The sequence below is a fragment of the Camelus ferus genome, chromosome 15 (assembly GCF_009834535.1).
Source record: "Camelus ferus isolate YT-003-E chromosome 15, BCGSAC_Cfer_1.0, whole genome shotgun sequence".
In the NCBI taxonomy this organism is placed as follows: Eukaryota; Metazoa; Chordata; class Mammalia; order Artiodactyla; family Camelidae; genus Camelus; species Camelus ferus.
The window spans coordinates 26,131,492-26,154,510 of record NC_045710.1 but is presented as its reverse complement, the minus strand read 5'-3'; the positions used below and the strand labels follow the sequence as shown (position 1 = coordinate 26,154,510).

The following is a 23,019-nucleotide window of genomic DNA, read 5'->3' as shown; positions in this document are numbered from 1 at the left end:
GTAAGTTCTGGCTTCTTAGTCCATATTAACCTTTAGAACTGTTGTACTATCTCACTTTTTCTTTCTCCATCAAATAATCATTAAACATTTTCTCTTTTTTGCCTATTTTTTCTTTTCAAGATTATATTAATCACAGTGATTACCTTTTTTAAAATGTAAATAGTAATGAGTTTAAACTTTCAGCATAATTTTTCTTTAACATTTACGTGACTAGTAAAAATTGAATATAAGTAGTTTTATAGGAGGAAAAGCATCAGGAATGAAAATTAAAGTCCTTAAGAGTTTACATTTTCTCTTATGGCATGTTTTCTGTGGTTGCTGTGTAACACAATTGACAAAGCATGTCTTGTTTTCTCATTTCAGTTACTTCGAATGCAGTTTTTCTATATGACTGAAGCCTTTTCTAGATTTATATAGTTTGTGTATTTTTGTACTTTTCTACCTTTTGACAAATGGATATGAAATACTGTTTATTTTAATTTAATCTGTATGTTAATGAGTTTGAGCATCCTTCAACTGTTTACTGATTATTTAGGGTTTTTTCCCCCTATATATTGCCTATTTACGTGTTTTGTCCATTTTTCTCTGTTATTATCAATTTGCAGGAGTTGTCAGTAGTTCTACTAAGTCTTTGTCAGTTTTATGTGATACAAATACCTTCTCTCAGTTGTGATTTATCATTCTTAAGCAGCTTTATTGAGAAATAATTTGTATACCTTACAATTTACACATTTAGTTTACTCACAGAGTTATGCAGCCATCACTACAATCTAATGTTAGAACATTTTCATCACCCCAAAAAGAACTCCATATTAGTCACTCACCATTTACTCTTTCCCATTAGCCCCTGACAACCACTAAATCAGCTTTTATCTCTATGTCTGTGTTATTTTGTCTCTATGTTTTTGTCTATTCTAGACATTTCATATAAATGAAATCATACAATGTGTAGTCTTTTGTTACAGATTTCTTTCCCTTAGCATAATGTTTTCAGCATTCATCCATGTTGTAACATGTACCAGTACTTAATTCTTTTTTATTGACAAACAATATTCCTCTACGTGAATATACCACACTTATCCATTCACCAGTCAGTGGATATTTGAGTTTTATCTACTTTGGGGTTATTACGAACAATGCTGCTATGAACATTTGAGTGCAGTTTCTGTGAGCATGTTTTCATTTCACTTGGGTAGCTAGCTGGTAGTGGAATCACTAAGTCATGTGGTAACTCTGTGTTTAACATTTTGAGGACTGCTTAACTGTTTTTCAAAGCAGCTGTACCATTTTACATTCCCACCAGCAGTGTGTAAGGACTCTAATTTCTTATCTTTGCCACCACTTGTTATTGTCTGCCATTATGATTATGACCAGAATCCTAGTGAGTGTAAAGTTATGTCTCATTGTGGTTTTGATTTGCATTTCTGATGGCTAATTGATATTGCACATCTTTCTATGTACCTATTGGCCATTTTTACATCTGCTTTGGAGAAATTTCTATTCTGGTCCTTTGCCCATTTAACTAGGTTATTTATCCTTTTATTATTGAGCTGTAGCAGTTCTTTAAATATTCTGGATATAAGTCCCTTGTTTGATATATGATTTGCAGATACTTTCTCCCATTTTGTGGACTGTCTTCACTTTCTTCAGAGTATCATTTGTGGCACAGAAGTTTTTAATTTTGATGGAGTCCAATTAATTTTTTTCTTTTGTCACATATTTTTGGTGGGGTATCTAAGAAGGCTTTGCCTAACCCAAGGTCACAAAGCTTTACTTTTATGTTTTCTTCTGAGAGTTTAATAGATTAAGCTCTTTTTCTTTCCTTTTTTTTTTTATTGAAGTAAAGTCAGTTTACAATGTTGTATCAATTTCTGATTTATAGCATAATGTTTCAGTCATACATATGCATACATATATTCCTTTTCATGTTCTTTTTCATTATAGGTTACTACAAGATAACGAATAAAGCTCCCCATGCTATCCAGTAGAATTTTATATACAGTAGTATCTGCAAATCTTAAACTCTTAATTTATCCCTTCCCACCCCCTTTCCTCCAACTGGTAATCATAAGTTTGTTTTCTATGTCTGTGAGTTTGTTTCTGTTTTGTAAATAAGCTCTTTTTGTCATTTTTTAAGATTCTACATATAGGTGATATCATACGGTATTTCTCTTTCTGGCTTACTTCACTTAGAATGACAATCTCCAAGTCCATCCATGTTTCAGTGTAGATTAAGCTCTTACATTTAGGTCTGTGATCCACTTTAAGTAAACTTTTTAGTTTAAGGAAGGCATCCAGTTTTATTTTTTTGCATGTGGATATCCAATTGTCCTAGCACCATTTATTCAACAGATTGTTTATTCTTCCTTCATTGTATTTTCTCAGACCCTGTGGGAAATCAGTTGACCAGATGTATAATAGTGGTGGCTTATCTTTTACTTGGCTTCTAGTATCTTTTGTCATATCAAAATTTGAAACTCTAAGTAATCAAATTAATTTTCTGCCTTATGGTTTGTGCATTTCATATCATCCTAAGAAATATTTTCTTATCCTGAATCATAAAGATGTTTTTCTATATTTTCATTTTTAAGAATTTTAAAACTTTTTTTTTCTCACATTTAATATACTGTTTCTGTTTAGCTGTATTGATATCCCATTAATATAAAATTCTGAATTCATTTAAAACTTTGCCAGAACCTTCCAGTCTGGGAACAGATACAGATATACCAATGGATATTGACAGTAGTGACATGAACAGTGATGGTAGTCGGGGCTTGGATGACACAGAAGAACCGTCTCCCCCAGAGGATAAAATGTTCTTCTTGGATCCATCTGATCTTGATGTGGAAAGAGATGAAGAAGCTATTAAAACAATCAGGTAATGCATATGTATTGCAAGCTACTTCAAAATGCAAGTTCAATCCAGGAGATCTGTTAATAAAGAACAAACCACATTTCTTTAAGTGGAACCTAAAATCTAATTAAACGGTGGCTAATTCTTTTACATGCACCACAGTATTTTTCTGAAATATATCACTCTTGCCATCTACTCAAGATGGGAAGATTTGAGAATCCTTTTTTCTTAAAGAGAAGGTCCTTTATAGTCTATGTCTAGCTGTGGAACAGCCACCACAAACTGCCAGAATGGAGCCACTACTTAAAGCTTCCTGTTTCTTCACACAAGCAGATTACCTGATGTTAGAAACACCAGTAAGAATCTGTACCTGAGAATGTTGCACAAAAAGGATAGTGGCGAATTTGGGGACAGTTTTCATATTACCACAATTAATCTGACTTATTTGCACTTTGTAAAAATGCTGTTGGACTATAAAACTTTCATGTATCCTCCTGTGTTTATAGAAATACAGTATTTTGTAGATACGGCCTATGTAGGATGTACTACTTTGTGATAAAATGTTGACATTTTAGCAGGTTTTGTTTTTCATTGGCAACAAAGAGGCATTTAGAGAAAATAGATCATATATCAGTCTCACATGACTGAGTCATCTTTATTCCATTTGTCTTATCATTAAACTACAGCTACTATTATCATCGTCATTTTAAACTAAAACTCAGTGTTTACCCAATTTGGAGACTATTAAGAGAATTTAGCTAGTTTCCCAGTCATAGGTACTTTATAATTTAAGAGAAAGTATTTAACTATTTGAGATTCAAATTGAAAAACTGTGTTTTTCACACACATCCCCCAAATTATTTGTTGTTTTTGCTTTCTTAATCAATATCCGTAAATGATTTCTCTTTCAGTATCTTCTACTATAAGTACTTTTTGCTAACAACATGAATAGTGGAATTTGACATTTGAACCATGTGAATTGAGGTATAGATATGCTTACTTTTTGCCTCGTTATGAATTTACTGATTTATCTTGCTGCCTAGGGCAAGGAGATTCCTCAGCAGAAGTCCCAAATGAGACCCTCTCCCAGGCTCCAGATTTTCCATTTGGGGAGGATTCTTGCTGCTCTCTTTGTTGTTTTCTTATATCTTGTGACCCTCCAGAAAATATTGATGACAAATAATGATGACTTACAGTAGAATCTTGGCCTTTTATAAATTAACTATGTATCATCATAACAGGATTAATTTATTTTCTTCTTAAGAAGAAAAATTGTCTTCCTAAGATATTTTAAAGAATGTTAGCCTAATTATCTTTCAAAAGGCTTGAGCAGCTTACAATATTTATGATTTTTTTATTGAAATTATAAATATTTGCATAAATTTTAAATATTTTTTAGTCCATCAACAAGCAGTAACATTCCACTAATGAGGGTCGTCCAATCCATCAAGCACACAAAGAGGAAGAGCAGCACGATGGTGAAGGAAGGGTGGATGGTCCATTACACCAGCAGGGATACCCTGGTCAGTAATCACAGATGTTTTATTATGGCAGTGAGACTTTGTTATCTGCTTTGTTTTGTGCATTTTTTAAATCAGAATGAGAATGAGATATATATTAACGCATCATAGATATATATTAATGCACACTGAAACTGTGGTTACATTTGTAAAGAATTTTTTAAAGGTGGAATATTTAATGTATTATTTTTATATACTGGTAGAGCAATAGAGATTCAGAAAAGGTCTGGATGTACAACACCAGATGTACAACCCATGAAAAAAAATGGCAACATTGGACTTTATTATAATTAAAAACTTCTCTGCAAAAGAATGAGAAGACAAGCCATGGGCTACGAGAAAATATCTGTGAAAGAGACATCCGATAAAAGATTGTTCTCCAAAATATACAAAGAACTCTTAAAATTTGGTGGTAAAGAAACAACCTGATTAAAAAGTGGACCGAAGCCCTTAACACATACCTCACCAAAGAAGTTACACGGATGGCAGATAAGCATATTGCTCCACATCACGTGATCAGGGAAATGCAAATTAAAACAATGATATACCACTACACATCTGTTAGAATCCTAATATCCCAAATCCTGAAACCCAAAATCCTAAACACCAATAACACTAAATGCTGGTAAGATGTAGAGCAGCAACAGGAACTTTCTTCGATTGCTGGTAGGAATGCAAAATTGTTTAGCCAACTTAGGAGGACAGTTTGGTAGTTTCTTACAAAACTAAATATGCTTTTTTCATATGATTCAGTAGTTGTACTCTTTGCCATTTACCCAAAGGAAAACAAACTTACGTTCACACAGAAACCTACATATGGAAATTTATAGTAGCTTCATTCATAATTGCCAAAGCTTGAAAGGAACAAAATGTCCTTAGGTGAGTGGATAAATAAACTGTGGTACATGCAGACAATGGAATATTATTCAACACAAAGAAGGAATGAGCTATCAAGCCATGAAAAGATATCTTAAATGCATAGTACTAAGTGAAAGAAGCCAGTATAAAAAAAGGGTTACATACTGTATGATTCTAACTATATGACATTCTAGAAACAGCTAAACTATGGAGACAGTGAAAAGATCAGGGGTGAGGGCAAGTAGGGATGAGAACACAGGATTTTTAGGTCAGTGAAAATACTCTATATAATATAATGATGGATACATGTCATTATGCATTTATCCAAACATGTAGAATGTACAGCACCAAGAGTGAAACATAGTATAAACTGTGGACTTCTGTGATTATGATGTAGGTTCTTCAGTTGTAACAAATGTACCACTCTGGTGAGAGATGTTGACAATGGGGGAGGCGTGGGGACAGGGGCATAAGGGAAATGTCTGCATCTTCTTCTTAATTTGTTAAGAACCTGTAACTGCTCTAAAAAAGCAAAGTCTTTGTTTTTACATATCTTTTAAAACTTATATTAAAAAAATTCTAAATGGCAAAAAACAAAAGCAAAGACAAATGACAGACTGGAAAACATATTTTCAACTCATTCTAAACAAGGATTAATTCCATTATATGTAAAGAGTGCCAACAAATTGATAAGAAAAAGACTACCACAACACAATAGAAAAATGGGCAAAGAATATGAGCAGAGTTCATAGACAAGGAAATACAAATGACTCTTAAACATAATATCTTTATCTTATTAATAAAAAATTTCAACTTAAAATTTTACCAAAATACCAGTTTTTACTTATCAGTATAGCAAAGATCACATTGATCACAAATGTGACAGTGAATAAATGTATGTTCATGTATAACTGAAAAATTGTGCTCTACACTGGAATTTGACGCAACATTGTAAAATGACTATAACTCAATAAAAAATGTTAGAAAGGTTTATTAACATGCTGCATTAGTGCAGGTTTGCATAAACAGACACTCTCATGTTGCTGATGAGACTATAAATTGGGTCAAATCTTGTGTAGGGTAATTTAACACTGTCAGTAAAATTACATGTGCACATATCTTTTGACTCAGCAAGCCAACCTTTAGAAATTTAGCCTATACTTAAATTACATATCTATATGTGTATAATACACATGTATTTGTGTATGCGTGCTTTTATATATTTTCCAAATGTTGAACCCTATGAATTTTAAACCTATTCAAAAGTACAGGTTTATGAATAGAAAGGAAAGAAAAAGGAAAATACAAGCACTTTGGAGGAGTCATTATTTTTGAACCTCACCGTTTTATGCTCTTTATATAGAGAAAGAGGCATTATTGGAGACTGGACAGCAAATGTCTAACATTGTTTCAAAATGAATCCGGATCAAAGTATTACAAGGTAAAGATTTCACATTTTAAAAAATGTACATTAATATATTGTATGTTTTCCAAACATAGCTAAATAATCATTAATTGTTATATTGGAATATACCTATTACAGCTCTGCCTAATATAGTTTATAGATGTTACTAGTAAGTGCCTTGTTGAAGCAACTGTCCCCACCCCTCTATTTCACCCCCCACAACAGACCAAAGAGAGTTTTCAATGTGTTTTCCTTTGTTTTTGGCCTGCCTGTCAGATTGCTGCTGCTTTCCTTCTGGATACAGTTCGTCCTCTGTATCTGTGGATGCCTACGTTGTTTTATATAAGGGACTTGAGCATCCATGGATTTTGATATCTGTGGGTGTCCTGGAACCAGTGCCCCTTGCATACCGAGGGACACCTGTACTATGATTTAGATTAGACTGTTTAGAAAGTCCCATGATTATTGCCTGTCCAGAAGAGGCAATATGTGATAGTATTTCTCCTATCTTCCATCTTACCTTAGACCTCAGTTGCCATATTTTGGCTCTTCATCTCTTTTGCATAGTCCTCTTTGCTCAGCTTGCTCCACATTTTGCATGTCACAGACTGCCACCAAACAACATTGTCATTGTTTGTATCAGTAAGAAAGAAAATAGAAACTAATGACTTGCTTTGACCTGGGTGGGTTTTTATAAATAAGTTTTTTGCCTTAAGAAGTGGACTAAACATAAATGATGGGCAGAACCAGAATGGAGTTCTTAAACAATCTGCAATGACATTCTTCTTTTGCTGCTGTTCCTTCTTTGTACTGCTTTGGGATTGTATCTTGCAGACAGCAGCCCCTAGAGAAGTAGTTGTTGAGTTGGTTTAATGACAATTGGAAAATGATGAGTGTTTGATATAGTGGCAGTTGTCCTCCTAAATCCTCTCCTTCCTTGTGTTCTAACGACCTGCTACAGGCCTGAATCACTGCCTTGGTTTACACCCCATGCTCTGCCTCTGGCGTTGCTGGACATGCAGATATTGTCATAAGACCTTGACTATGCATTCTTTATGCAGCATACTTGTGTATGCCTTCATGGCATTTATTAGGAATGCGTATCTTTGATTCTTTAGTGTATTTGAAGATAAAGACAAAGACGTATTCATATTTTCCAATGCTTAATTTTTTACTTCAGGAAATTCCACTTTCAGAAATTCTCCGCATATCTTCGCCACAAGATTTCACAAACATTTCACAAGGCAGCAACCCACACTGTTTTGAAATCATCACTGATACTATGGTATACTTTGTTGGTGAGAACAATGGGGACAGCTCTCACAATCCTGTTCTTGCTGCCACTGGAGTGGGACTTGATGTAGCACAGAGCTGGGAAAAAGCAATTCGCCAAGCTCTCATGCCTGTTACCCCTCAAGCAAGTGTTTGTACTTCTCCAGGGCAAGGGAAAGATCACAGTAAGCAATAAGCTTGTTGATGGCTTTTTTACCCTTTTATTTCTTTAAGCATTTTATGGGTGTGGTTGTGTTTCTGTATTTACTTTTAATGCTCATTTTAAGCTTCATCTGTAGTAACCAATACCATTAGTTAATTCCTTTATAAAATTATGTTGGTTATAATGTATACATACAATCCCCAGAGCTAGACTCCAGAGTCAGTCTCCCTGCATTTAAATCTAGGCTCTGCCAACTTGTTTAGTGATCTTAGGCAAGTACCTTATTTACCTCTCTGTACTAGTACCTACTGTATAGGGTTGTCAGCATTAAGTGAAAGAGGACCTATAGGTGTTTGGCATCCATGACCTCTCATTAGATTACGTAACTACTAGCATTAGTATTTTGCTTCATGGTGAGATTGTCAGGCTATAAAGTGTTACAGTTCACATCACATTCGTGAAATCTATGAAGTCAGAAATGCTGTATTTCTTTTAACTGAATTAAAACATTCAAAAACACACACACACACAAACCTTGAAACACATGATCTTTGCACCAACAAAATTCATAAACTAAAACCTAAATTTCATAAAGGTTCAAGTGAACACTTAATCAGAAAGCCACAGTAAAATGCCACTTTCCCCCACTGGCATTGTGTTGTTTGTGGGGAACCATAATTCACTCATTAGACAAATACATTTAAATTGAAATAGATATCAACCAGTTTCTAAATGCACTTTATTTCAGTTCGGCCAAGCTACTTTGGACACACCTATTCTTGGCATTATGCTAGGCCTTGAGCTAGAATACGAAAGAAACACAGCAATTTAAAAGCTATTAAGGGAAGTAGATGGTAGCATAAAGCAGTAGAGTGCAAAAACGAGTGCTGCATTACTCAGAACTCAGATACGGACAGGAACAGTAAGCAGAAACTTTACGATAGAAGAACCTGGTTCAGACTTCACCTTGGATCTCAAGTAGGCTAGGATAGGCAAAGCTGAGTGGGAGGGGTGGAGGAGTAGTGTCACTTGACGAGATGAGTGTGATCAAAGGGATGAGGATAATGATCATGAACATGTTTGGTGTTGAATATTGATTCTTAAAGGGTAAATAGATGGATATTCACAGTGCTTCTTAAATTTGAGGGGATTTTAGACAGAACTCTCTGATACTGTAATTAAAACCTCAGACCCTTTTCTCCAGAAAATAATTCAAGCACATAACACACAAATTTTATGTATAATTGGGTTTAGGGACCTTCTCAAATCCATCCATGGACCTCTTCCCTAGGGTTAAGTGTCTCTAAAGGCAGATTGCAGAAGGGCTAAGAGTGAGCATTCTGGAGAATGACAGCCCAGTTCTGCCACTTCCTAGCTGCATGATCTTGGCCTCTTCAGTTCTCTACCCTAATAGAGGAATAACAATACATGCATGTAATGTACTTAGCACAGTTCCTGACACATTAGTGATACTATTACTGTGTTGTTGCTGTCCGTGTGACAACTTATCTGGAGCGGAATTCTTCTGGGAGGCAATAGAAGTTAAAGCTAGATGGAGCTAGATAGCGGAGGCCTTTGAAACAAAATAAATACCGACTTAAACTAAGAAACTGGAAGTACTGAAAAGCAGAATTTTAGACTCATTAATTTTGTTGATGCTGTGCCTTTTTTGTTTGTTCAATATTTAATTTTTTGATTATTTAAAATATTTTCAAATTGCCTTACTATTTTAAAATGGAGTCTTTGACAGTCGTCCTACTTATGTTTGTTGTATAGTCTGCTTGTATTTCCTGGTTAATGAAGTTTTACATTTTTATATTTGGGATTATAAAAGAAATGTCGTATCTTGTTTCTTGAGTTGTCTCCGAGATTCTAGATGTTTGACACCTGTTCTCTTGCTTACTTTCCATATTTCCCCTTTTTCTTTTTCTTGTCAGTTACTTTCTTTGCTTGCCAAAGTGGTACAGACATTTAAACTGTATAGAAATATGTGACATAAAATGAGAATTCCTCCCTATACACATATGACACCCCCCACTATTCCAATCATATCTCCCTTCTCAGAAGACCATTGTTGACAATTTGGTGTGTATTTCTTGACTTGAGGACGGCTTGGGGGAAGGGGACACTATAGTACCTGTATTATTTTGCTGTCTTTTTATTTTTAGACACAAAAATGTGGTCTTCTGAGAAGGTTCTTACATTGTTGTTGTTGTAAAAGATGTGTGACCTTTTTACAACTTGATTTTATCAGTTATTTAATATATATCATATTTCAGTATATACATTTATCTAATTTTTAAATTCTTATTATGAAAGTAATGCATGCTTTTTTTATGTTTTTTTAAATGCAAGCAATCTAAAAGTATATAAAGACTAAAATCTTTGTTCTTCAACCCTACATCTCTCACTCACCAGAATTAATCATATATTTTTTTAATTCAAATGCCACTACCCTGCAACTTGCCTTTTTAACTTCCTAATACCATAAATAGCTTTCTGACTCAGTACTTACAGCCGTACATCGTTAATGTTTAGGTAGGATCCTTTTGTAAGGACTTATCATATTGTATTCACCCAGTTTCCTGTTGATGAATTAGTATTGTGTGTGGATAAATCTTGTTTTAATGAATGGAATTATATTAACTATATGTTAGTAAGTTTTTAAAATTTAATATACTGTGTGCATTCATGTGTCAGTAAATATTAAGTTATATACTAACATTTTTGTTTTTTTCTCATGCATCATTCTTATATTTTACAGAAGATTTATCTACCAGTATCTCTGTATCTAATTGTCAGATCCAGGAGAATGTGGTAAGTAAAAATTAGAGCTAAAATATGCAAATTGGTGATTAAGGAAAATAAGATGTGAAAATCTTATTAGAGAAGTAAGTATATAGCCCAAAGTATTGTGCAGTTTGCCTAAAGATACTAGGCTAGACTCTGTGGGTGATAACTTCCCTGAGGAGTTCTGCTTTATGAAGAAAACTGAGGCAGTTTCCTTTTAAATTATGAAAATAAAGTTAATGTTTTCATAAGTGACATTAGAATATTACAACATGATAGGCTAATTCAAAGAGAAGGAATAGGCTCCTTCCTGGGTCAGCAGGGAAAGCTTCCTAAAGGAAGTAAAACTTCATGTCTAAAAGGATGGAAAAGACTTGACAGAAGTGCCGAGAGGATGAGGGTAGGGGAACAACATCTCATGCAAGTATAGGGAAACAGGAAATGCAGGACCTTTAAGGAACAGTGAATAGATTAAGTTTAGCGATTTATTTAGGTACAATGTAGAGGGTTATAGTAGGGGGTCAGCATATTTTCTGTAAAGGGATAGATGGTAAATATTTTCGGCTTTGCAGACCATATACAGTTACTAACTCAACTCTGCCATTGTAGTGAGAAAGCAGCCACAGGCAGTACGTAAGGGAATGAGCAAGACTGTCTTCCAATAAAATAGTTGTGAACACTTACATTTGAATTTCATATAATTTTCATGTTTCACAAAATACTGTTATAATTTTGATTTTTTTTCAACCATTTAAAAATTGGTTGAAATTTGTTAAAAATTGGTTAAAGTCTGTTCTTAAATCAGGAGCAGTACAAAAAGAGGCAGGAGGTTGGATTTGGCCCACAAGCCATAGTTTGCCAACCCCTGGACTATTTAAAAAAAGGCTAGAAAAAGAAGTCAGAAAGTTTTTCATTAGCTATATGTAAATTTCTCTGATAAAAATATCTCTTCCTCTTCCACATGGGGCATCTCGCTGTTACCAGTCTGTAACAGGTAAATGTTGTTGGGTTGCAGACTTTCTCACACATAACTCTTTTCATCAGTCTTTCAAAGTTAGTCAATAGTATGAACCTTTGAGTTTTTCTTTCAAATTGAAGATGGCAAATCTCTTTAGTGGCAAAGTAGATAAAATTTTGTTCTTAATTTTTATGTTAATTTACTTTTTATAGCTCACGACTTAATAAATATAAGATTTTTTTTTAATTTAAAGCATTTTCCCCCAAAGGTCTTCTTATGGAATACATTATGGTTGCACATTGTCATAGTATTAAAATTGGGCTTTTTTAGGACATAGCCAATATTTCATAAAATACTTCTTGAAAATTAATTCCCTCAGTCATAAAAACAAAAATGTATTTAAGTATTGGAATAAAAACAGTCAGAGATGTTGATACTATTTTATAGCGATAATAAAACTGCTTGCTCTTTCCTAAATAGGACATCAGCACTGTTTACCAGATCTTTGCAGATGAGGTGCTTGGTTCAGGCCAATTTGGTATCGTTTATGGAGGTAAGCAACTATAGCCTTTTGCATATTGTAGATAATATAGAAAAATTGTGAAATTTAAAAACATCTGCCAGCTGTTATGTCTTGTCACAGTTTTGTCAAGTGACTTTTTCTCAAATGCTGGCCTGCATCCTGTTAGCTAAGCCCTTTAACTGTAACTGAGTAATCATTCCTAATTTAAACAGAAAACTTTAGAAAGTAACAGAGAAAAAAATCAGAAAATTCGTTATAGTCTTCATCTTTTCTTGAAGCTGATACATAAAGATGTTCGTAGGGGAAAATAAATGCTTTGAAGTTTATAAATTGTTGGGCTGCATGAGTTTGTTTATTGAAGTATATGCCCTACTGGTTTTCCAACACAGATGGCACCATTTGTCCACTGTTGGCATGAGTGTCTGTCAGCTCTGATGACCTGAGACCTTTCCAGTTCCGTGACTTACACTGGCAAAGTCGTTTAACCTTACTGTGCCTCAGTGTCTTCATCAGTTAAATGGAGCTAATAAAACTTCACCTGCTTATTAGCTCACGGGGTTGTTAATATTAAACCTAATATACATAAAAGTACTTTATAATCTGTGATACAAGGTATAAAAGAAAAGTAATATTAAACCTTAATTATCCCTTGCTGAGACTGTTAACGATAGTCTCCTAGTTGGCCTTTCTGCCTCAGGGATGGCTCTAATATGTGGCTAAATCACTCTGGGCTGATCCAGTAAACCTAGAATAAAATTAGTTCATTGGTACAATGTTTATATCTTGACAGAGTTTCTGAACACTGTCACATAGTTAACTATCATTTCTTTAATACGGTAGATTATTTTTCAGCAAACAAATTCATTCAAATTTCCTGCTGTTTCAAATAATGAAAGCCTTTATTTAGGGGCAACTACTATAAGGAAAACATAATTTATTTCTTAAAATTAAAGGTGAGTGAAGGAGAAAGAACAAAATGAGCCAAAGAAAAGAAATACGAGTAAATACATGTCACTTTTAGTTTATGAACAACTGATAAAGCTTTTGTGTTGTATGTGGGATATCAGTTTGCTTCTTTCTTTTTTGGTTTTTTTGGGGGTTTTTTGTTTTTTTTGTTTTTTTTAATAGGAAAACACAGAAAGACTGGAAGGGATGTGGCTATTAAAGTAATTGATAAGATGAGATTCCCCACAAAACAGGAAAGTCAACTCCGTAATGAAGTGGCTATTTTACAGGTAAAAAAAAATTGCCTTGTATTGGTTTTAATCTTTGATTTAATTTTTAAATCCAAGTCTGTTTAATGTGCTAAGAATAGGATTTGTTTTTTGTTTTACCTGTTTTCGTTTTATGACCTTTTGGCTCAGAGTGAGGTTGGTGAGCATCTGAATTCACTCCATAAGTCTTTTTGTTTTAAAAAGGCAAAATTAGGCTACAGTAATCTAGGAATTAAAAGGACTGCTATTATGGTGGTAGTTTGTTTAGAACACATTTTCTTAAATAAAATCTTTAACTAAAAACACTTCTCGGCTTTTGTCCAAGGTCAAGTATAAAATCTTAAACTAAAAAAAAAACCCTAAAATTTCATTATTAATTCATTACTCAGGAGCCATACTCGGACATACACTTACTCATCCTGCCCTTTGGTCCCTTCCTTCCCCCTCCCTGTATCATCTTTACTTTTGCCCTGGTTTATTCTTCTATATGGTCCTTATCAAACAAACCTAAAGGGCAGGCTGAACCCAGCCTGGTGGTTGATCCTCGTACTGTAATCTTCACCTGCAGCTCTGTGATATCTATAGTTTTTCTTTCCCATGTCTGCATCCTTGTAGAGAAAAGATAGGGTAAAGACTAAGCGTATTATTGAGATCACAGCTTTGGCTTTTCTGGTGACAGGAAGGATAAATTATAGAATAAGAAGTAATCTTAAAGCTTCTCAGGAATGTAACAGCCTCTCTCTTGAGCTCTTGGTGATAGGCTCTATATTTCTGTCAGTTTAACAGAAATGAGGACATTTTTGGACATCTGTGACTGTTCCTTATTATGCTAAGCAAAAATCTCTCAGAAAAGGTTCCACTGCAGATATTATGCTCAATAAATTGGATCTCTTTTCCAAATGATGGCCTCTCTGACTTTCTTAGTGTTCCTCAAGCATACCAGATGTGGTCCTGTCTCAAGCACTTTGCATTAGCTGTTCCTTCTGCATGGAATGCTTTCCACCTCCGGTATCTGCTCAGCATATTCCCTGTCTCCTTCAAGATTCCGCCCTAATGTCATTTCCTCAGTAAGGCCTTTGCATTCTATTCAGCATTAAACCCACTCTCCTTACCCCTGCACTCCCTTACCCTAACTCTATTTTTCTTTTTTCCATAGCACTTACCACCTCTGTACTAGGTAATTTCTGAGTTTGTTACCTGTTGTCTATCTCAATTTGCTAGAATTAATAAGCTTCATGAGACAAGAGATATTTGTCAGTTTTTACTGATGAATCTTCACTACCTTCATAGCATGGTACTAGGCACATAAGTCACTCATTTAATACTTACTGAATACATATATTTATGTGGGGAATAATCTATAATATATTGTTAAATTTTACCCAAAAAAAGTGTGGAATGACTCCATTTGTATAACTTGTTAAGGTGATACTTTATTTTATAGGCATATAGTAACATAAAATGTTTCTTTTACTGTTGCCTTAAGAGGGTAGTAGAGTAGTGGGAGAAAAGGTGTGCTCTCATGGCTCCCTCTGTAAATGGGAAAATGTTCTCAGAAACTTTAGAGCAAAATTTCTAGTTTGAATATTGTTGTATAAATACAGTATTTTTCCCTTGTCTTGGAAATCACTCAAAAGCTACAAGAAAAAAAAATGATAAACAGAAAAGCATACTCTATCTTTAATAAAAATAGAAGAGAATTTAGACCTACAAAATAGGTAGAAGTTTTTCCAAAAGCAGTGGGGATGGAGCAGGGGGTGCGTGTAGGAAGAGGCACCACAACTAAGCTCTGTTTTGCTGGCTCTTTCTTGGAATTTACAGTTGTGATATCCTCTCTAGGTTCCTCTCAAATAGAGGACAGCCAAGGGGGTCATGATCTAATAAGATTTAATTCAAGAGAAAACATGAAGTATGAGTTGAAGAAGGACACTCCTACAGTGGAAGAGTACAAGTCACACTAAACCAAATGATACCATCAACATTTATTGAGGAAAACTAGAGGTGATACAGGAAGGAACAGACAAGCACAATAATAGCCCATGACAGATGAAGGAGCTAAAATTAAGTAAGAACATAGGGGGCCTAAAAAGTTTAAGGTAGATCTAACCATTTTATATTGAACTCTGTACCCTAAAAGCAAAGAATAAATACCTCATTAATTCAAAAATACAGTAGTATAAACAGTAGTCTTTGATCTTAATGCAGTAAAACTAGAAATAAATTATAAAATCAGAAAACAAAAACTCCCACAACCTGATAAAAAAAATTTTAAGGTCTTAATTCTTGAACCAGAGAGCAAAGTAAAGATCAGAGTATTCAGAAAATAGCAGTGAAAATACTGTATATTACAGCTTTTGGACAACTGCTCAGAGAAAGCTTGATAACCTCAAATATTTAATCAAGAAACAATGAAAATAAATGAATTAAGAATCCAGCTCAAGCAGTTGCAGGATAAACAGTCAACCTAAGGAAGTCTGAAGGGATTGATGAAGATAAAAGTGGAAATTAATAAATTTAATACAGTAAATCCAAAAACTGGTTTGCTGGGGGAGTGGGATAACAATGAAATAAATAATTAAAATATAAGAAATTGTAAAAACATTTTGAGATGATCACAAGTAAAAAAAAAAAAATTAAGGGAATCTTAAGCTAGTATCTTGTGCACCTCTATTAGATATACTTGAAAACCTGGAGAAAATGATTAATTCTTTATGAAAGTTTAATTTACCAAAACAGACTCTGGAGGAAGTAGGACGTGCATGTATGGTTTTTAAGGATGGAGGAGGGAGAGGGAACAGGACACCATCGCCATGGGGTATTTTTTTAACTTTATCTACTGTAAAATTGTGACTTTATTTTACTACTTGGAACACCATGTCATTAAGTTGTTTTAAGCTGATTAGTAAACAGTATTAATTTTATGCTTGCTATTCATTTTCTAAACATTTTTTTTAAACACTAACTATGATTCAGATATTGAGCTAAAAAATGACTAAGACACAGTCTCTTCTCTCAGGGAACTTCCCAGGCTACAGTGAGATACACAGACACACAGAACAGTACCGTGGGATACGTACTGCCGCATGGAGTGCAGTGGCAACTACTCCGGGAAATTAAGACATTACAGTGGGAATTGAGAGATGATGGTGTATTCAAAACACATTTTAGAGATGGAGCTCAACTTCACATAGGCCATAAAAAGTTTGCCCTTTTGGTGTAATTAGATACCCATAGTAAGAAAAAAACATACTAATAAGGATGAAAAGTTTAACATTGGGCCAATGTTTAAGATTGAATAAGGAGAATGAAAGCAGATTTTTTGAAGATACTAAAATCCAAGCAGAGGAATTTAGATTTATGTCCAGAAATAAAGAACTATTGAATGTTTTTGGACATGGGTGACTTCTCAACTTTGCTTTTGAGGAAGGTTTTTTTTTTTTTTTTTTTTCAAACCAGTAAGATAGATTGCTTTTTTAGCAGCAGAAACAGTATTGTATTTATCGTTGTATTTCTCCTAGCCTGGTAACCTAGTAGTGCTCAAGAAAAAGGGATGATGGTGGTAAAGAGATGCTAAATCTGAAAGAGGGAAGACCAAATCAAGGTGTAATACAGTGGGGTCAAGGCTCAGATAAATAGCTATCTTAAAGACTACACCACCTGTTGAGCAAAGACCTTCACAAACAGCCCCAAAGAACCAAAGCTCTGTCGTTAGCTGAGCTTTGATTGGCAAATGGTGCCTGTTCATGGACAGCATAAAATTAGAGGAGTATCAGAAGATTCGAAAGAGGAGGAGGAAGGAAAAGAAGTAGTAAAGGACCAGGACAGTTACACAGTGAGACTGAGAAGACATCCTTTCTCTTCACTGCATCCACTCTCCAGTACAGAACTTGAAAATCAGAATCTATGATCCTTTTTGTTTTGTTTGCTTGTGTTTATTTTTCTAAGATGTTTTTTCTTTCTGTGCCATTTTCCCTGTACAATTAATTGCAGCACATTGTTGGATATTTGCATAGTAAAACTTTACTCAGGTTGATCACATAAATGTCTTGCATCTCTTCAGAATTTGCACCATCCTGGGATTGTAAACCTGGAATGTATGTTTGAAACCCCAGAACGAGTTTTTGTAGTAATGGAAAAGCTCCATGGAGATATGTTGGAAATGATTCTGTCCAGTGAGAAAAGTCGACTTCCAGAACGAATAACTAAATTCATGGTCACACAGGTATTTTAAATTTTTTTGAAACTAGAAAGTAATTTAAAACTAAAAGAATTAAATAGCAGTGCCTTTACATAACGGGGTATTGTGGGAATTTTTAACCTTAAACAGAATAACACTTTCTAAATCTTGATGAACTTTAGGCATTTAGCTGTGATTTTTCCAGGTGTTGAAAAAATTCTTCCTTTTAATAACAGATACTTGTTGCTTTGAGGAATCTACATTTTAAGAATATTGTGCACTGTGATTTAAAGCCAGAAAATGTGCTACTTGCATCAGCAGAGCCATTTCCTCAGGTGAGATACGTACTCTTGGCAGAAACTTTTTAAAGTATTGTTTTAAGTATCTGACAACATTACGAAGTACCCACATAATTAAAGGCAGTGCTATAGGTTCAAATACATAACCATCTTATAAGAAATAAGATGTTTAGCCTGTAATTGCCAGTAAGGATTTATACCTGAATAATTTGAATTCAGATTTTACTAATTGTTTATTTTCATTAATACTTTTTAGACTTAACCAGTTTCTCAAGGAATGATTTCTTGCACTTCGAGTGTGTAGTTCACCTCTCCCTGTGGGAGGGGAATGAAGTGGAAAGAATCAACTGTAGTTGGTGCTTGGTGCTCAGGACAAATTCCCCTTGAAATAAAACAAACTGAGGGATAACCCTGAAATGGGAGACAGTAGGTTTTGGTTGAGGCAGGTAGCCAACTCCTCTTCCTCTTTAGAGTACTATATTTCAGCCATTTCACCAAAACCTATGGAAGAATTCCACTTCCCATCCCATCACACGTACTCAGATACGTATGATGATGTGTTTGTGTGTGTCTCTCCCATTTGTGATGCACTGATTTTGTTTTTTACTTGGTCAAATTTCATTTCATTAGAAGTGTTAATCTTGATCCAGATTTATTTCATAACTGAAAATGGTTCTTAACCCAAAGGTTGAAACATTTGTCCTGAGGAGTATATGCATTGGCAGTACCCATGAATGTTTTCCATGATTGTCATTGATGAATCCTCCAATCAGCCAGAATATCTGTTGCTAAACTTGTTTATGTACATTTAAAACATGTACAATTAAGCTAGAATAAGGACAGCAGATGGCTAATTCGCTTGGTATATATAACTCAAATTCTTTCAAAGAAAAAGATAACATTTTTTAAATTATTCAACTCTTGTTTTCAAGGAAGTAATCATATTTCTTCTATAATACCTGTGTGATTTAAAGTAATTCCACTATCTCTGTGAGTTCAAAAGGTGCTCTAATAATTGGTGTAATATTTTAAATAAAGTACTTCCAATATTTGATCTTAAAAAGAGTATGGGCAAAGGATTCACACCCCTACAGCTCAGGGTAAAGCTCCAGCTTTCTTACCTCTGTTAGGAACAAAGGGAAAATAATGTCATTTACTTGATACTTTTTTTGCTGAAGTGCTAGCCATGGTCACTCTATTCAGTTGCCAAACTGCCAAGTCATTTTTACTTTATCAAAATGTTAGCTGAAATATTGCACTTAATGGAAAAAAAAAGAGAGAGATTTCACATTTCTTCATGGTCAATAATCCCATTCTTCAAATACTCAATTAGAGAAGTAGCCACATTCAATAATGACAGAACAAATCATCTTAAAAACATGTATGAGAGTCCATCTCCCAGAAGTAGCAAGCAGCATTTGAATATACTCATCTTTGCTCTCCAGTCACTGTACTGCTGGTTTGTAGAGGCCCAAATCTCTTTTCTCTCAGTTTATCTTAGTTCTCTTAGTGAAGATATTTTGTGAACCAAGGCATTTCACCCGGAAAGGACTTGGCATTTGCTTGTTCAGCATGGATGCATCATTAATCACCAAAATCTGAACCTCTTTTAGAAGACAGGCAGCAAGATAAGTATTCTGAGCTCTGCCAATCTCAAATTTCCAGAACTCTTTCCCCAAAAGGGCATGGTAGTGACTGCAGCTACCTTCAGATACAACTTTTTAAAAATCTAAACACCTAACTAGCAATAATCTGTTCCATAGTCATAGAAAACACTGTTACTCTTACTCTTTCAAGCAGTCTCTAATACTACTCTTCTGCTGGCCCCACTAATAGTTACCTTTAATATACCTCAATTTTGTTTACTTGCTGATTTACAGTATTCTTGGGAAAGAGATTCAAGAATTAAGCAAAATAAAGGGTAAGTTTTAAAATACTGTAACTTTTTCATTCAGCACACATTTATTATCTTTATCCAGCTACTGTGAGGCCATTGAAGATTTAAAAATGAAACATAAAATTCCTGCTTACAGATGATAGGAAGTGATCTCCTTAAAAGCCAGATGATAAAAGATCAGTACTCTCCATTTCATCAAAAGACACTGAGCACTTACAGCACCAGTCTGGTATTTGGCATTCTGGAAGCTAGAATTCAAAAGTGGTTATTTGAAATGAGCACTAGCAAAGCTCTTCATACTATGTTAGCAGTGATCACAGGGTTATAAATGTATCATCTTTTTCGGAAAAGGGCCTTTTATAATTTCCCTGTCTATATTCATTTAACATTCATACTCAATACAGTTGGCAAGTGTGTTGAAATGATACAGTATCATATTTAGGGACAAGTGTGTATATATAAATGGATTTTAAAAAACTATAAATTAACATCATCCTTTAATTTCCAGGTGAAACTGTGTGACTTTGGTTTTGCACGTATCATTGGTGAAAAGTCATTCAGGAGATCTGTGGTAGGAACTCCAGCGTACTTAGCCCCTGAAGTTCTCAGGAGCAAAGGCTACAACCGTTCTCTAGATATGTGGTCAGTGGGAGTTATCGTCTATGTGAGTCTCAGTGGCACATTTCCTTTTAATGAAGATGAAGATATCAATGACCAAATCCAAAATGCTGCATTTATGTACCCACCAAATCCATGGAGAGAGATTTCTGGTGAAGGTAAAAAATACATATATATATGTTTTAGCTCTATGTCCTTTAGCCTAAAGGTTTTCGTGATCCCAAATCACTGTCTCTTCTGATTTCTTTTCAGTATTTCCCATTCACCCTCCAAATTCAACAATTTTTGAGTACTCTTCCTTTTACATTGTCTTTTCTGTCTTCCTTATAGTTCCAAGGCAGGGCACTAATCCGGGCCCCAACTGCCTCAATTTTAAACTACTGAAATGTCTTTTTAATTGCCCAGTCACTACTGCCAATTCCATCTTCAGGAAACCCTCCTTCCATCTTACTCTGCTTCCAAACATTTCTGCCTTTTAGCCACGCTGCAGCCGTAGGTCTCTGTGGTATGACCCAGGTTTACCTTCCAGCCTTGTTCCCACTGCTGCCCAACACAAGCCTACTCACTTCTGAACTATTTTCTGCATTTTACTTAGTCCTTTCCCTACTGTCTTCTCTCCTCATTGCTGTTGAAGTCCTTCCAGTCCTTCAAAGGTCCCTTAACTTGTGGCTTATCTATGAAGTCTTCCCTGAACCCTCCAAACTGTCTTAAGATCTACTTAGGCTGCTAGTTGGGTGTATTCTTAAGTGTTCTTTCTTTCCACAATTACTTTTCTTCAGAACTAGACTGTAGGCTCCTTAAATGGAGACCTGTAACTTAGGTTCTTTATACTTAAAATGAGCTTTATTTTCAGCTCACATCACACATTTTTCTTACTTGGTGAAACCTTTTGAGTTTGCAGCCCCTAGTTCTGTACCCATCAAGAATGACTTGGTTGGCCCTCTTTAGTTTACTGATACTAATAGGAAGAGGACACCACTCAAAGCATTATTTAATATTCTCATTGAATTTGATAGAACCACTATTGGGGAATACTACCACCTGAATTTAGCCGACCTTTGGAACAGGGGGGTCTTTTTGGTTTTACTAAAAGTAGCAGACCTAATCATAGGGATTAATTGTCAGTAGTCCATTGAACTGGGAAGAGTTTGAGGAACAACATATAAATACCAGGCTTACTTGGTAATGAACAGAGCTAACTTAAGTACATGAGGGTTCTGGGATGTTACCAGTCATCTTAGAGCTTCTGGGACAGTGTAGTCTGCAGACCTCTTGTATCATAATCACTTAGTGAGTTTATTAAAAGAAAATCCCCTGGCTTTATCCCAGAAATTCAGACCCAAGAATGCATTTTAATAAATAACACTAAATGATTCTGGTGCACATGTGGACTGCCACTTAGGGAACAATGGGTAAAAGTTTGAAGTATTTGGAATACAGAGAATTCATAATTAAAATGCTCATGGAAAATCTTTGCTAATTCGGTGGTATACAGAAGAGAAACATAACTGGTGTAGTATGTCTTTCATTCGGCTCATCCCTGGGTCCAGGCCTTAGTATCAGTATTTCAAATGTATTGTTATATGGCACTGTTGTCAGTGTGTAGTAGTTAACATTGTTCCTTTGGTTTTGCGGTTGGTCTGTATCTCCAAATAACTGGATAAAATATATATATCAATATCTCACCACATACACCAAAACACTGTGAACCTATTTGTCAAAATCTGTTGAGTATGAACTTTTGTTAATAAGTTATCACCTCGCTCTAACCACATCTGTAGAAGCAAGGCATCACTGGAGAGGGAAAAAACAAACAAAAAACCCAGCCTGTAATCAGTGTGTGTTACTCATCTTGAAAAACAACAGTTAATACTTAGTACCTATGTGCTGATAAGCACAGTTCTAAGCCTTTTACATGTATTAAATTTATTTCATCTTGTCAACAACCTCATTTAACAGATGAGGAAACTGAGGCACAGTATTGGTTAGTAACTGACCTCATGTCACACACAGTAAGTGGCAGAAAAACTTTGGCTCAGGCAGGCTGGCTCCAGTCTGTACTTTTAACCTGTACTCTACTGCCTTCTTAATAAACCAGATCCACAGCAAATTCAGTAAACATTTATGGATCATTAACATGTTAGCATAAAGGCCATGTGTTTGAGAAGCAAAATACCTCAACCGTTTATTTCTATGGATTGAGCTGCCTTCCAGGCAGAGTTGCAGGTTTGGGGTACACCACAGACTCAAATTCATGTACCTCATTTTGTCTTTTCCTTTAGCAATTGATTTGATAAACAACCTACTTCAAGTGAAGATGAGAAAACGTTACAGCGTGGACAAATCTCTTAGTCATCCCTGGCTACAGGTAAAGCAGTGTGTCTCTTTGGTGATCCTCATTTGAGCAGTTCATTGTGATTTGTCTTACTTAATGAAACTACTCGTAAGAGCAGGAGATTCTACACATCTAA

At 35.0% G+C, this 23,019-nt stretch overlaps 1 protein-coding gene across 1 annotated transcript in view; it reads left to right on the top strand.

Moving 5' to 3' along the window:
- Positions 1-23,019, top strand: part of PRKD3 (protein kinase D3) — a 73,160-nt gene that overhangs the window by 46,703 nt on the left and 3,438 nt on the right. Inside the window, exons 8-18 of the mRNA XM_032497349.1 lie at positions 2,695-2,878; positions 4,254-4,377; positions 6,596-6,673; positions 7,818-8,094; positions 10,837-10,889; positions 12,301-12,373; positions 13,472-13,578; positions 17,618-17,779; positions 17,971-18,069; positions 20,439-20,706; positions 22,831-22,916. Coding sequence (XP_032353240.1) covers positions 2,695-2,878; positions 4,254-4,377; positions 6,596-6,673; positions 7,818-8,094; positions 10,837-10,889; positions 12,301-12,373; positions 13,472-13,578; positions 17,618-17,779; positions 17,971-18,069; positions 20,439-20,706; positions 22,831-22,916 — 1,511 coding nt within the window. The remainder of the gene's footprint in view (positions 1-2,694; positions 2,879-4,253; positions 4,378-6,595; positions 6,674-7,817; positions 8,095-10,836; positions 10,890-12,300; positions 12,374-13,471; positions 13,579-17,617; positions 17,780-17,970; positions 18,070-20,438; positions 20,707-22,830; positions 22,917-23,019) is intronic.